This window comes from Ixodes scapularis, unplaced genomic scaffold (assembly GCF_016920785.2).
Source record: "Ixodes scapularis isolate PalLabHiFi unplaced genomic scaffold, ASM1692078v2 PGA_scaffold9__187_contigs__length_104089568, whole genome shotgun sequence".
Taxonomy (NCBI): domain Eukaryota; kingdom Metazoa; phylum Arthropoda; class Arachnida; order Ixodida; family Ixodidae; genus Ixodes; species Ixodes scapularis.
Window position 1 is genome coordinate 15,840,314 of NW_024609884.1, and position 13,799 is coordinate 15,854,112.

Consider the following 13,799-nt stretch of genomic DNA (forward strand, 5'->3'; position numbering starts at 1 on the left):
ATGCGGTTTTTGTTGAGGACATACGTAGAGAAATTATATTTTCGGCGGTGTAAATCCATCACTCAATATAATAGCACGATGCAGAATTTAGATTTCTGAAATCTGACAGATGAATATGACCTTTCCTTTTTTTTTTTTTTTACGACAGGCTACACACTTTTGATTGGATTTTTGAGGTTTAAGAATAGTGTTTAACGAGTTAAGGAATTGCTTTCAGGCATTTACCTGGTATAATTACCGCGTCACAACCCTGATCTGACGTCCACCGAGGTCGATAACGTTATCCTTTTATTTCAATTGCTCTTTTTACAAAATGATTTTCAGTCAAGAAAGCAAACAACCCCGTACAGGTGGAGGACCTAAAATTCGTGCATAAAAAACTACGAGAGCACTTAAAAACTGGACTCCATGGAGCGAAAAAAAAAAAAAAAAGCGAACGAATTTCGCCATGCGGTGTTCGCTCTGCGCGACGAACTTCGCCCCCGGGCAAAGTTAGTCGGTTCTTCGCCGCATATTCCCTCTGCCAGTTCAGCCTTTTCGCCTTATGTCTTTTGTGACCTCTAGGCCAATTACCTCCGAAGAGATTCCACTTTTCCGGTTGCACGCACATGTCCGGCTACATCGACGTTAGCCGTGTTAATTTCAACGACTCGTACCTTAGACAGCCGAAAGCTCCAGCTGAACAGTTTTAATAGCGCACCTGGGTCCCATTCTATTAATAAGCGAATGTTGATTATACAGGGACATCGCCTCCAACAGTGCGCTTATTGTAACGTAAGTGCCCCAATAAAAGCCACACACTTTGCTCTCCTTCGATCTATGACAAAATAAAATAAAAGGGAGATGTTTCCCGCTCTAAAATGCAGCCGATTAGCGCATCACCATTGAAGTTTGCTACTAGCCGAACTCAGCCCAAGCTGTGCCAAGTTTAAAATTTTAACATAACTTTTTTTACTTAAATGTTTGATATATTTTGTTACATAGACGTCGCAAGTTTAGAAGAAAAAAAATCATTCGAATAGTTCATTTTTTTTTTTACATTACGCCGTTGTTGCTAAAACAAAAATTAGCTGTGAGGCCTCATTGTTTAGACTGAGCGTTTCCAATCGATGTTCACAGCCAGTGATTTCCAGAGGTGTGTAAGCTCTCGAGACATTTCCAAGAAGGTCGAACAAGATAATGCACAATGCATATCCTGGAGGAAACGATATCGTTTAAACGTCAACCTATCACGGCTTTTTCTTCCTTTTTTCTTTTCTTTCACGTCACAAGAACCCAGTTACATTTTATCGGGAGTTATCAGGGGCTATCTTCCCTTCCTGGTCTACAACTGAGCAATCTACGAGATCAGAAGACGTGTACTTACATTTCTTGAGTACATTTCCGCATTGAGTAGGTTCGTTACCGAAAGTCCCGCAGAGTGATTAGACTCATCGTAACTAGGTCTTCGGCAGCTGATTCGATCTCGCTCATTTTGGACAGCTGAAACAGACACAAGACAAGAGCCCCGTGTTGCATTAACACTATTTACTCCAGGAACGTTCCCATGCCTTTACATTATTTGAAAATTTCGACACGGAATCACTCTAAATGTAGCTTTCTTGGTACGCTGATGCGTAACTCATTTTAAATCTCACGGCTTGAAAATTACAGCCTTATAGGTCTTCTACATTGCTGGCTTCCAAAAAAAAAAAAAAAAAGGTTTGTCAATAAACTTTAAGTGCTAATTTTTTGTAACGATATTTGAAAGTGAAAAGTTAAATCTCATTATCCCCCAATTATATATATATATCTCCTTTTCCATCTTCCACCCCCCCCCCCCCCTTTTTTTTTTCGTCGTTTTGATAATGCAGTGCATTTCCTGTGGGTTATTGCGGCTCTGAAAACCACACATGGAAGGAACCAAACTGTTAAACTTCTGCAGGCTTTTCTTGGAGTTCGGAAACACTCTCTTCGAACACTCTAAACAAATGTTGGCTTGATTTCCATTCAAAGCTTGCTAATTTATTGTATGTTTGACACGGAATGCGAACTGCCTTGTGGTAAAACTTGGTTTTTCAACACCCCTAATCATTTGATGCGTATAAAATTCGTCAGGTCAATCTTTTATTGGCTAGCGTAACCCTCATTTTCCTAAACGCGAGACGTGCCAAAAAAAAAAAAGGTATCACATAATTACCGTTTCCTGAACTGCCTTTTTTTAACGTGTATCACCATTATGTGGGCGCATGTACACCAGGATATTTCTTCGAAAAGTTCGCGCGTGTTCAGCTACATTTCATTCCCACTTTTATAATACGAGCCCCATTCACACCCACATCCGTACTTATAAAGATACGTGACAAGGGCAGAGGAAGGACAGACAGCACAGAGCGCTATCATGTTTCCTCACGTACAATACCAACTCGCCGAACAATCAGCACTTTACAAAGACATTCCAGAAAGTTACATCATGAAAATCTTTAATCGCAACACTTAAAGAAAAAAAAAATGTGCGTTCTAGACGACGAGTTCAGGCTTCCAGCAGTCGCGAGCCCGCCACCTGATGTGTGTACGCATCGACCGAGTCTGCGGTCGCCTGGAAGCCAGCATTTCCTGGCGGAAGAGGTGAACATTGTTTCAAGCTGGCAGACCCCTTCCGGCCCCGCTTCTGTTTACTGACTCGGCAGAAAAAGGGGAAAGCCGGGAGCCGACCCCTCTGTGCACACAATCGCCTCGCTGCCGCCATTCTCCATTCCGCAGCGGCAACGGGGTCCTGCGACCGACAACATCTGTTTGCCGATGCGTCCAAGGACGGCAGGAAGTAGATAGACGCTCTGTCTGGTTAAGGAGGGGGTGCCATCGCAAACAAAAAAAACAAGAAAAAAAAAACTGAGGCACACTCGTTAGGGTTCCGAAATGGCGGATCGTCCGGGGAAGAAACGCGCGAAACGATTGACTAAATCAGTTTACGAGCGCTTTACTCGTAAAATTGAAAGCAAAAGATTATAAAAATCTAATAAAATAAAAAAAACGCCTGTAAGTTTACTTTTCTGCGCAACACGCCGACAGTCAATCACGGCGAAAAATACGAGGAACCCAGCGAATGACACAATACGATAACATGATTAATTCAGAAAAATGCGGTGTCCTCAGGTACAATGAGCAAACGTAAGGTCACGCTCGATGTTTCTGCACACATTTTTTTTTTTTTTAGTTCTGATATTTGCCGGGACCGTAGTATTGTTCACAGTGATTCGTTGTCTCGTGTCCTGCAAAAAAAAAAAATCAATCACAGACCTTTTTTTTTTTTTTCTAGAGCTGAATGACTGAGATTAATAGATGCAGGGCGTAGTCAGGCCCGTACCTTTCATTATCGCCCCCAACCAATGAAATTGCGGGATAAGACGATAAAAAAAAGGTCAACGAACGAATCACGTGGCAGATTTTGTGAACATATAATGAGACACGCCCTGCGTTCGACTGCTCTTTGCCCACCTTGTGCGTTTGTTTAACCTCGAGCAGAGCCGTCTATTGGGGAGAGTTTGGCCAATAAGCGCAGCAAAGGCCGCCGCCAACGCCGAATATTTCTCCCGCGGTTAGAGCATAAACTAAAAGTGCGACACAGCGTCGACCAATCAGCAGACCGCGACGTCGCAATATTGGAAACGACATCTAAAGCGTGAAATATAGAAGCGTTCAAACTCGGCGTCTTGGTGACAGTTCGCTCTGGTTTGGAGCGCACGTTCGTTCATTCTACCGTTGAATATGGACGTGATGAAAACCTCAAATGCGCCAAGTTTTCAGTCACCGAGAGTTATACCTTTTGACTCGAGCGACGCTAAAGCGGCTTAAATTAGTCGAGTCGAAATTTTAGAGCTCATGACCGCCGCTAGGGGCCGTTTCGCGGCCTGTGGTTGACCACGAGATGCTCGCCTATTCAAACCAATAAATGGCTAAACTCTCCCACACACTAAAGAAACCCGTGCGTTTTCTTTGCCGCAGGACACGCGGACAGCTAATCACTCCTGTTTGTGGAATCAGCTCAGCGAATGACAATGCCGAAACATATGTTTAGACCAAAAAGCGAAATCGGCGATGTAGCATTAAGCATGCAAAACGTCACGCTAGCATTGCTTGATGCTACACTCTAAGAAATGCCTTCGTGTCTACTTACCTGCAAAACACTCAAAGAGCCAATCTCTGCGATCTAGTAAATCAGCTCAGCGAATGATGAGGCGGAACATACGTTTAGACCTAAATATGTAGTCTGCGCTGTGGCATTAAGCAATGCAAAGCGTCATGCTTGCACTGCGTAATGCCACAGCGCAGATTTAGTTTTGAGGTCTACACGTATGTTCCCCCTCATCATTCGCTCAGCTGATTTTGTAGATCGCAGAGATTGGCTCTTTGAGTGTTTTGCGGGTAAGTAGACACGCAGGCGTTTCTTAGGGTGTCCATCGCAGACTTCGCTTTTTGGTCTAAACATATGTTTCGGCATTATCGTTCGGTGAGCTGATTCCGCAAACAGCAGAGATTGGCTGTCCGCGTGTTCTGCGGGAAAGAAGACGCACGGGCTTTTTTTAGAATGCAATACACGGCTCCGCCCTCAAAATGCGCACATGTTTTGTTTTGTTTTTTGTTCCCGACTTCAACCAATGACGGCGCGCGCTTGGCTGTGTCGTCACCGCGAGTTCCCTGTCCGTTCTCTGCTATATGCCCTTTGGTTGGTGGTCCTCTCCTTGAGCTTCTATGCGCCAAATGAGCATTTTGGAACACTTGCCAGCGTAGGGATCCTGCATGCGCTATATGTTAACCCATGCTACACTAAAGAAAACTATAGTTTATTGTAACGTCAGAACGGACTACGTATGTCACGTAAAGAAGAAGTTGTACGCACTGTTCCCCTAACCTGTGGCAGGTAGTATGTCTGACGTGGCAGACGAAGGGAGCATCGCTATAACGCAGCACGCAAAGCGGCGCCTGGACATTCTCGACGTTCGCTGTTCTGAGATTGCCTGGCAGAATTTGGAAAAAAAATATATGCCGTAATCGGTAAAAGTGGCCGACAACTTAATACAGTTACTGAGCTTAAGAAAAGCAGGCATCTTGTTTGCTATCTTCGAGCTTTTTGCGTCGGGACTCGCTCTGTACACAATGAGTCCTAGAGCCCTGCATATCCGCGGATTATCCGCGGATATCCGAGAATATCCGCAGTAAACTGGCGATGTCGGATAAAAATGAATCAAAATTTGGGGATTGCGGATCGGATGCGGGTCGGATCAGATATCCGCGGGTTCGAATCTGTTTTTGCCAGCCGCCCATAAACGTGTGCGACCGTACACTGTAGAGTGAATGAGTGAGTGACAGTGTGAAGTGAATCATCGAATGTATTGCGGGGGCAAACTACTCTCATAGATTAAAGGTGCCAATCGGGAGAAAATTGTTCTTTACGTCAATAAAAATTTGTTTCTAACTAAAGATTGCTTTAGAACGTTCTATCTCGCTGCAAAAACTGTTTCTAGAAAAAGCAAAGAATGCAAGAGCATCAGTCGTTCCGGGAAGTGTGTTCTTCTTTGACAGGGAAAGAGCGGTAAATCTCCTTTGGAAAAAGAAAACTAAAACGCACAAACCACAAGAAAGTAGAAGCCTGCAAGTGACCTCTTCGCCTACAAGTATATATTGAGGAGACTGAATTCGATCCTCTGGACTGATGAAACTTGCGCCAGAACGAGTTTCCACACCTTATTCTTGCAGCGCAGTTCGTGCATGCTATCCCAGCATCAAGTGCACCAACGAGGAGAGGCTTCTCACTAGCGAGTATTAATTGAAGAGAGGCGAACCAGGCTGAATCCGTCCGAGGTGACGATATTCTGTTTCTTCTACGCAACAACCTCAACAAGTGAAATGTTGCGTGTTTGTGCGTTTTCTTTTTCTCGACAGTTCGCACTGAGTTGTTTTTAGGTATATGGTTCCGAGCATTCAGTTGAGAGTTCGTATTCAAAACTGTGACCGATTGGAGGTGTTGCCATTATTGAGTATCGTGATGTTTTCCCAGTGGTGTACTCGCGCCTTACCATATGTACGCGAGTATTTTCCTGCTGCGAGTGAGCGCCTTTCCTCCCACTTTTTCACTGTTTGGCCGCAAAAAGATAACACAATTAGCCTGTCCTTTGACAATTTTCATGTTTATAAAATATGCGTCTGCTTGAGGTGGGTTCTACAAAGCAAAAAGGAAAGGAAAGGAAAGGGGGTGGGTGGGTGGGTGGGTGGGTGGTACAGTATAAGCTCGTTATAATATACCTTGAAAGTGAAGAAGATTTTGGTCTTTTGTAAAAGGAGTATGCCGAACGCATATGCTCTTACTACTACAGTCTTTGACGCGCATTATGGCTGGATTCCGTTCTAACCAGTGAGACTGACGAAATATCAATGGATATTAGAAAATAACTGGTTTATCGAAACTAATGATCTTTGAAAAAAAATTTTTTTTTGTGTGTTTTGGGCCATATGAGGCTCATGAGGCACTGAGCACAACGACAGAAGTTCGCAAAATGAATGCCACCGCTACCAAACCAAAGCCACTTAATGTACGAAATAATAACTGCTGTCAAATCCGCTATAATGTAATAGTGAAATACTTACTAACTTTCCAATATAGTCCATTATATCCGAATGTATGTTATAAAAGAACCTGTAATAAGCGAACTTGGCTCAATGGCACAGATAGGAAGACCAACCAAACTTCACAAATAACCGAATATCTCAACTGTAACCGGAACTGTTGTAACGAGGTTATGCTCTAATCTGTTTTTGTCCTGTAAGAATTTTTGTTTCTGTTATTTATACTTGGTGTCAGGACAGTTAAACTCTAGTTGAAAGTCAGTGTTCGGGTGAGTCCTTACTGTCCGTGTTCATCTCTAGCGCTCCTTGGTAATTTTTTTTTTTTTTTTTTTTATGAATAACCTATTTGTTTGCTTTTCCCACAGAGGAAAGGCTCCGCCCACAAAAACCAACGCTCCGCTCAATTCCCAATACGTTTTGTGTGCGCCAATTTAGAGAAGACGAAAAAGGAGCTAGCTAATGTTCTTTCTTTTCTGTTGCGTCGGCAAAATTGTGCGTTACTACTTAGTAGAGTAGTGACGTCACTTGTCTCTGGGATTTCCGGGACGGAGACTTTCCTGCACTTCTTATGTTGCAACAGAAGACTATGCGTACGCGATTGAAAGAATGAGGTGCTGTTTCTCATTTATGATCAAATATGTGCCGTCCGTATCCGTTCCTGTGGCAGCGTAGCCAGTCGTAAGCGGTTACAAGCGGCTTAAAAACCGGTTGTAGCACGATCAGTCACAGTCTGACGGAATTGTGTGAATTAGCCTTTACAGTTCAGGCTACATCCAACCGATGTGACCTTTTCAGTAACTGCGTTTGTTTTTACTAGGGTGTCTTCATGTGAGGTTGGCCTATGATGACATCTGGCCATTTTGTTTCGAACGCGTATTTTTCTTTTTCGTTCTGAATCGCTCACGCGTTCTTGGCGTTGAATGTAATACAACGACATTTTGTTTTTGGCGATTTCTTTGTATTTTCTCTGTGAGTGCAAGCTGTGGGCATCGTGTACTACAAAGGATGTCGACACCCTAAACAGAAGGAGATTGATGCACCCTAGTTCTATAGGGGTCCTCGTGATGACAAAGAAGTTGAACGAGTTGTGCTCTCACACCTGTGCCCTTAATAGCGGTGCGCACTCTAACATAGTCAAACGCTAGTGTGTGAAAGGGCCTTAAACCTCAGTTATACGGCACCTACACCTTACACAGATTGCGAATGCACGTTGCGGGTGTGATATAATGAAGAAATGGAGAAGAATCGCCGACTAAGACGAGGAGGGCTCCAAGAGGGTTTTGACAAAGCTTGAGTTTAAAATTCTTAAATGACATCTTCAGAACATTGGCAGTTATTATGCTTAGGAAAGAGAAAAGGAAATTCGACATCTTTACGTGTTGCAGGACATACCAGAGAGAATCGCAGGAGATACAGGCTGAGGTGTCAAGAAAGTGAAAAAGACAAGGTGGAACGTACCTTCCTTCTTCATTCCAGCTCGAAAACATTTTTTCAGTCGGCAATAGCGACACTGATTCCTCTTGTCCTTGTCCACAACGCAGCTACGATTGAACCGACACGAATACACGTGGTTTTTGCGGACGCTTCTCCGAAAGAATCCCTTGCAGCCATCACAGCTGGCGGCACCATAGTGCTTGCCCGTTGCCCGGTCACCGCAGATGGCACAGAACTGGCTCAACACGGATCCTTGTCCTTGTCCTTGGTTGTTGTACGCCATCTCAGAGTCTGCAAGCAAAACAAACAATCCATCATTGTTCTTGGGGGGTGTAAACAAAAACACGCTGATGACAAGCTGGAACAATTTCTCTTATCACGCTTTCACGTTCCTTTCCTTGCCGAGTTAACTTTGCACAAGCCGAATGATAATGCTTAATTTGAGCTTTCTGGACAAAAGTAAGGGCTCTCTCTCAATTAGAAGGTGTCTTTATTTAACACTATCTCTTCATCTTCTCGACCCTGAGATGGGGAACGATAAAGAAATGGACGAAGACAACAAAATCTCAAACGCAGCAGTCCATTTTTTTTTATCGTTCCCCATCTCAGGGTCTAAAATAAGTCGATTCATTACCAGCTCGCCTGCACTCTATCACTGCTTACAATTCTACTATCTCTTATTTCTTTCAACCTCCGAGTTCGGCATTATCGACCCTGTTTCTTCTAACTTCAAGGAAACACTAAACACCATTAGATACCCAGTTTGGGGCACAGCGTTCAAGCCTTCAACTGTCGTTAATAAATCTGTATAACGAAATGGTGAAGTAATACGCCGCCTTGTGAGATTCATATTTCAAGGCAGGAAAGGATTTATGTATCAGGCTGGGCCGGGGTGGGGGCGAGGGGGGGGGGGGGGGGGGGGATTTGCAAAGACTTGACGTCGTGGGCGAGCGAAACGTTGCCGAGATCAATTTTGTTGATATAACATTTGATTTATCAACAACATTTCTCCCTGAAAAAAGGTGGTGTATATGGAATTCTTAATTCAAATAAAATTGACCTTAGGGGGCTTAGAGAAAGCAGTCGCCCCCCTTCCCCTTCCCCTAGTCCACCCATGCTGCGACCCTATTAATTTTTAGAGAAGTGAGTGTCAATACATTTCACTACTCTAAACTGGCGGCTGGAAGTAAGGTTCGTAAGGTTCGCGAAAGGTAGAACGTTTCAGCAGTTCCCATTTTAAGATGAATCCGTAGACTCGCGCTTTGTGCGGACTGCTGACGTGCGGACCTTGCCTCACTGACATTTCAAAAGGCATTTACGCTGAAGGCCTTTGAAGAACCGGCGTTCGGCATAAATGGCAGTTGAAATGCGTGTGAGGTAAGTGTATCTGTCCAGAGAGCTTATTTTGATTTTAGAAAGGGCAAACCCTCTGCACGTCTTGGCGCAAGTTCGTGACTTTTGATATACTCCGTTTCACCTTATGTTGTACCGCAGCCAAGGCAAGAAGCGCGAGCTCATAGCTTTAGCAGCTGCCTTTACTGCACGAGAGCTTGTGCCGCCGAGATTTGACCCAGAGCAAGGAGCTCGCCCTTATAGCCTTTCCTGTGGTACAACATAACGTGAAACAGAGTATAGTAATTCGCACTTTGCGCCTCCATCTGTATGCCTACGGACGAAATTTTCACATCGTAATCTGCTGGGAAAATTTAATGCATCCCAGCATATGAAACGGGTAGACGGGAAAAAAAGAGCCTCCATGCAAAGGCTATGGCTTCGAGAACCCTCTGTCACGTGCTCTTCACGGGCTCCCTTTTAGTTATCTTCGCTTCTCGACGATTCTAGAGCGTTATAAGGAGCAATACAAAATGTATATATACTAAATACAAAGTTGCGACAGATGATTACTCTATAGACTACGCCTCTTATGTCCTAGTTATTTTTTGACGCCAACGATCAACCCCACATTCGCCATAGTGCACCGCAAACAATTCCAACACTTCGTTGCATGCTACGGTATTTTGCGTGATGTTACTCTACGCAGTACAGTGAGATCCATCTGACGTGCCTCGTACTGACGTGCGCCTTCTCCGTACCTTAACTTCGCGTTGGTGTCGTTTTTTGGGCCAATGGGACACACATGAGGAGGATGCGGCCTTTATGCGTGCTGACCTTTTTGTTTAAAGCCGCAATACAAGACGCAGTTGAGATGACAAACATAAAAGGGCCTCTATTAGGGGAAAGGAGGCTCCAACACCTCCGTCATTTAGCTACCTTTTAGACTTCCGCCGTCTTATCAGCTGTTATAGCAACAATTTAAGGGTTCGCGTGTCGCGGAACGGCCCTGTACGGATGCCTCGTATAGGAGGTCATAAAGCCGACTGATCCAAAGTTTATTCTGATTTCGCCGTTTAGAGATGAAGCGCGTGCAACAACGATTAAGAACGGAAATTGGAGCGCGAGCTGCGCAATTTTACAAACCTAAAATAACCGAGCTTTTTTGTTTTTGACTTTTATCGTTCATAAAATCAGCTATAGCGACTGCAACATGGCTACCCGGAGGTGTATCCGGAAAAATGCATCTAGAAAAATTCGCCTGGAAAGGCCAGCATCCTTTGTCATATTTTATAACTTGATAAACTGAATGGATACAGTGCTCCCAAACTTAAAATGCAAATTTAGTTGCTGAAAGATTTATTCTTTGCCGGTTACCGGAAAATGAACCAGTCATCGGTCCACCTGGGGCAAGGTAGTGATAGTGATCACGGATACGAAATGCCCACCAGTTCGTTCGACCGCTATAGAAAGAGCCTTAAAAGTGCCAAGATCGAGCCGCCTTGTAGCAGCGTTAAGTTCACAAAACATTGTACTTACATGCCTGTCCATCTAAAAATAAAAACCTCTACAAAGTTACGTACTATTTGCCGTTGTTCTCGGCAATGTCTCGTGAAATTTAATAATCGTTTTCTTTAGCACACAGAAAGAATAAGAAACAGTAATTGGAAAGAGGATGATGTTATCCCTCGGGGATTTTCAGCATGGCTACTTCACAGTTTGAGGAAAGGGAAGTGGGGCACACAAAGCTAAGTAGAAAAGAGGTAGGCCATTGGACTTCTGAGTGCACGAAATCAAGACATATCAGTAATTATTGGCAGCAGTTAATCTGGAGAATGGGAGCATATATCACAAAGGATATTCTGTCGAGCGCACAATCTTTTAGCGTGAAAGGTAGCGCGAGCTGGGGCACCGTATGGAAAGACTAATGAAGATTATGGCCGCAAAACGATCAAAACGTCTCGTTCGCCCAGGAAGTGGCACACGCACGTTACGTACCTCGCGTGTTTGAACAACAATGATCGAGGTACATTTGACTTATACGGGGGCTTTGGGTAGACGTACCCTCCATAAGACGGCAGCAGCCTACCCCATTGAAGATCGAGGACGTGGCGAGACAGTTATGCCTCACTTCGGTTGGTATTGCATTTCAAATTAATGCACCACTAAATTCAATGAGTCGTTGACCGTAAGTATTTTTACATAAGGGTAAGTTAAAATTATGACTGATTGCATTCCCTTATGTTCATGTGGCTTGTGGGAGATTTAAACGAACTTAATGGGAAAGGGTTCATTCGTGTTTCTTTTTTTTTTATAATTGCTTGTACAGTCTGAGCTATTTTCAACTTGAAAACTGTGCTTAAAGGTAACAGGTGTTTTGTTTAAGCGAAAGGCCTGCTCGTGTCGCCTAGGCTAGTAAATGTGATAGTTCTTAGCGCCCGTTTTCGTAATCGACTAAGTGAATCTAGGACTCTATACAATAGGTCAGATAACTATGCACAAATGAGAAGTACAGAATGCGCAGAATGCACAAGTCAAAATATTCGCACGTCTTTAATAAAGTGTTGCAGCCATATGGAACATTTAAAAAATATTATTAATTTGACTTTCCAGCGCATATCTGACTCAAAAAGTACATTTCGGTGTTCGTAAGGAGAAACGTGCCGCAACTCTGTACTATCTAGACGTATTGATAGGCCGCCATAGTTTCATTTCTTTTTTTCCTGAAATGAAATGTTGTATACCTAGTCTCGTTTTATGTTAAGTGTGAGTTTTGCTCAGTGTGACTTGATTGTGTGTGAACCATGTAGTACCCTAGACAATGCGTCATTATTTTACATGTGTAAAATAAGTGACGAGTTCGCGCAGCTGTCGACATTTTTCCCTACAACAATTAATGCCGTATTGTCAGCATATATTAGCGCTTCATAGTATTTAGGCACTGTGAAAAATCAGTAACGTAGAGAGAAACAAAAACATGGACCCAAAAAATTAGCCATGCGGCACCCCAGTTTGCACAATTTGCGGGATAGAAATAAAATCTTTCATAATTACGTATTGATTTCTGTGTGCAAGGTTTACTCATAAGTTCCGATATATTTCCTCGAAAGCCCTATTTCTCTAGCTTATTGAATAAACTAGTATGGTTTGCTGTATCAAAGGCATTCCTTATATCTAAATAAACGAACATGGCAATCTTATTATTATGTATGCAGTTTGATTAAGAAACTGGGTTAAAACTAAAACTGCAGAAGAGGTGGATCTACAGCGTGTCCCCCCCCCCCCCCCCCCCCCGCCAAAAAAAAAAAAAAAAACGCATGACCGAACGCTCATTCTCCGTCCAAATGTAGCATTCGGTCCAAATCAGATGCCAATATTTCAGAACTAAAAGTTATCTCAAACAAAAGTTGCAGGTGATTTTCTGAAAATTTAAATGGGAAAAATGTGGCGCGTTTTTGCCCGTTTACTGTCGAAAACGGGAAATTTCGTTTTTTGTCGCCATATTTCCATTGAAATTTTCAGAAAATCGTTTATAACTTTTGAATAAAATAACGGATAGTTCTGAAAATGTGGCGTCTGGTTCGGGCCCCTAGGGCTACCTTTAAGCGGGGAGCGAGCGTTCGGTAATGCAGAATTTATTTTTGCAATAAAAAAAAAAAGATTTTTTTTTTTTTCGGGGAAGGGGGGGGGGGGGGTGAAGGGCCTTTTGTATTTGTCTCTGCCTGTGTTGGTTAGGGAAAAAAATGTCCTACTAGGTTATGAATTCCTTTATGACGTTGCAAAGTATCTTCTTGATGACTGTATTCTTGCACTTAAAAAACAAAATCGGTCTATACCTAGACGACACAGTGGAGTTCCCCGTCCTTGAAGATTGGCACCACTTTAGCTATCATGAGTTTGTCTGGATATATGATCAAGTTTCTAGCGAATGGTTCAAAAGATGAAGACGTGAATGCCCAGTATATCCATATTATACTTTAATAATTTAAGAGGAATTCCGTCGAGCCCATCTGTTCTACTTACTTGTAAGTTTAAAATTGCTGATCAAGCTTCAGGTATTGCAATATTGTCCATGATAAAACTATTTGTAACCAATTTACGTGACTAGGCGCCGCGCCCGTCACTGTGCCCTTCCTGAACGTCACGTGACATTCACAGGCATTGGATTCGCTTAGCTTGGATGATCTCTACGTGTCCTCGGCGGTTCATCTTAAAGCCAGTGTCAGATCCAATAGATCGCAGGGCATCCTGCGCTGCCTCGAAGGAGAAGCTTGAAGAACGCCGTACACCCATTCGCACGCAGGAATACGAGCATCGTTTTCCGCAAAATAAACTTAATCTTTCAACACTGAACCTAGCAATGATGGGCGACAAAAAGTTACTTGAGGTAACTGGCGTGCGCGGAAACCTATGGGCCGGCCGGCTCTAAA

The 13,799-nt window shown here is 43.4% G+C and overlaps 1 protein-coding gene across 4 annotated transcripts in view; it reads right to left on the minus strand.

Annotated features, from left to right (window-relative positions):
- The window catches only part of LOC8051288 (hepatocyte nuclear factor 4-gamma), a 97,296-nt gene that overhangs the window by 9,713 nt on the left and 73,784 nt on the right, over positions 1-13,799 (minus strand). For all 4 annotated transcript variants that reach the window (XM_029981113.4, XM_040503652.2, XM_029981112.3 and 1 more), the window contains 2 exons: positions 8,062-8,328; positions 1,367-1,482 (listed from right to left, as the gene is read on the minus strand). In XM_029981113.4, the coding sequence (XP_029836973.1) occupies positions 1,367-1,482; positions 8,062-8,328 (383 nt within the window). The remainder of the gene's footprint in view (positions 1-1,366; positions 1,483-8,061; positions 8,329-13,799) is intronic.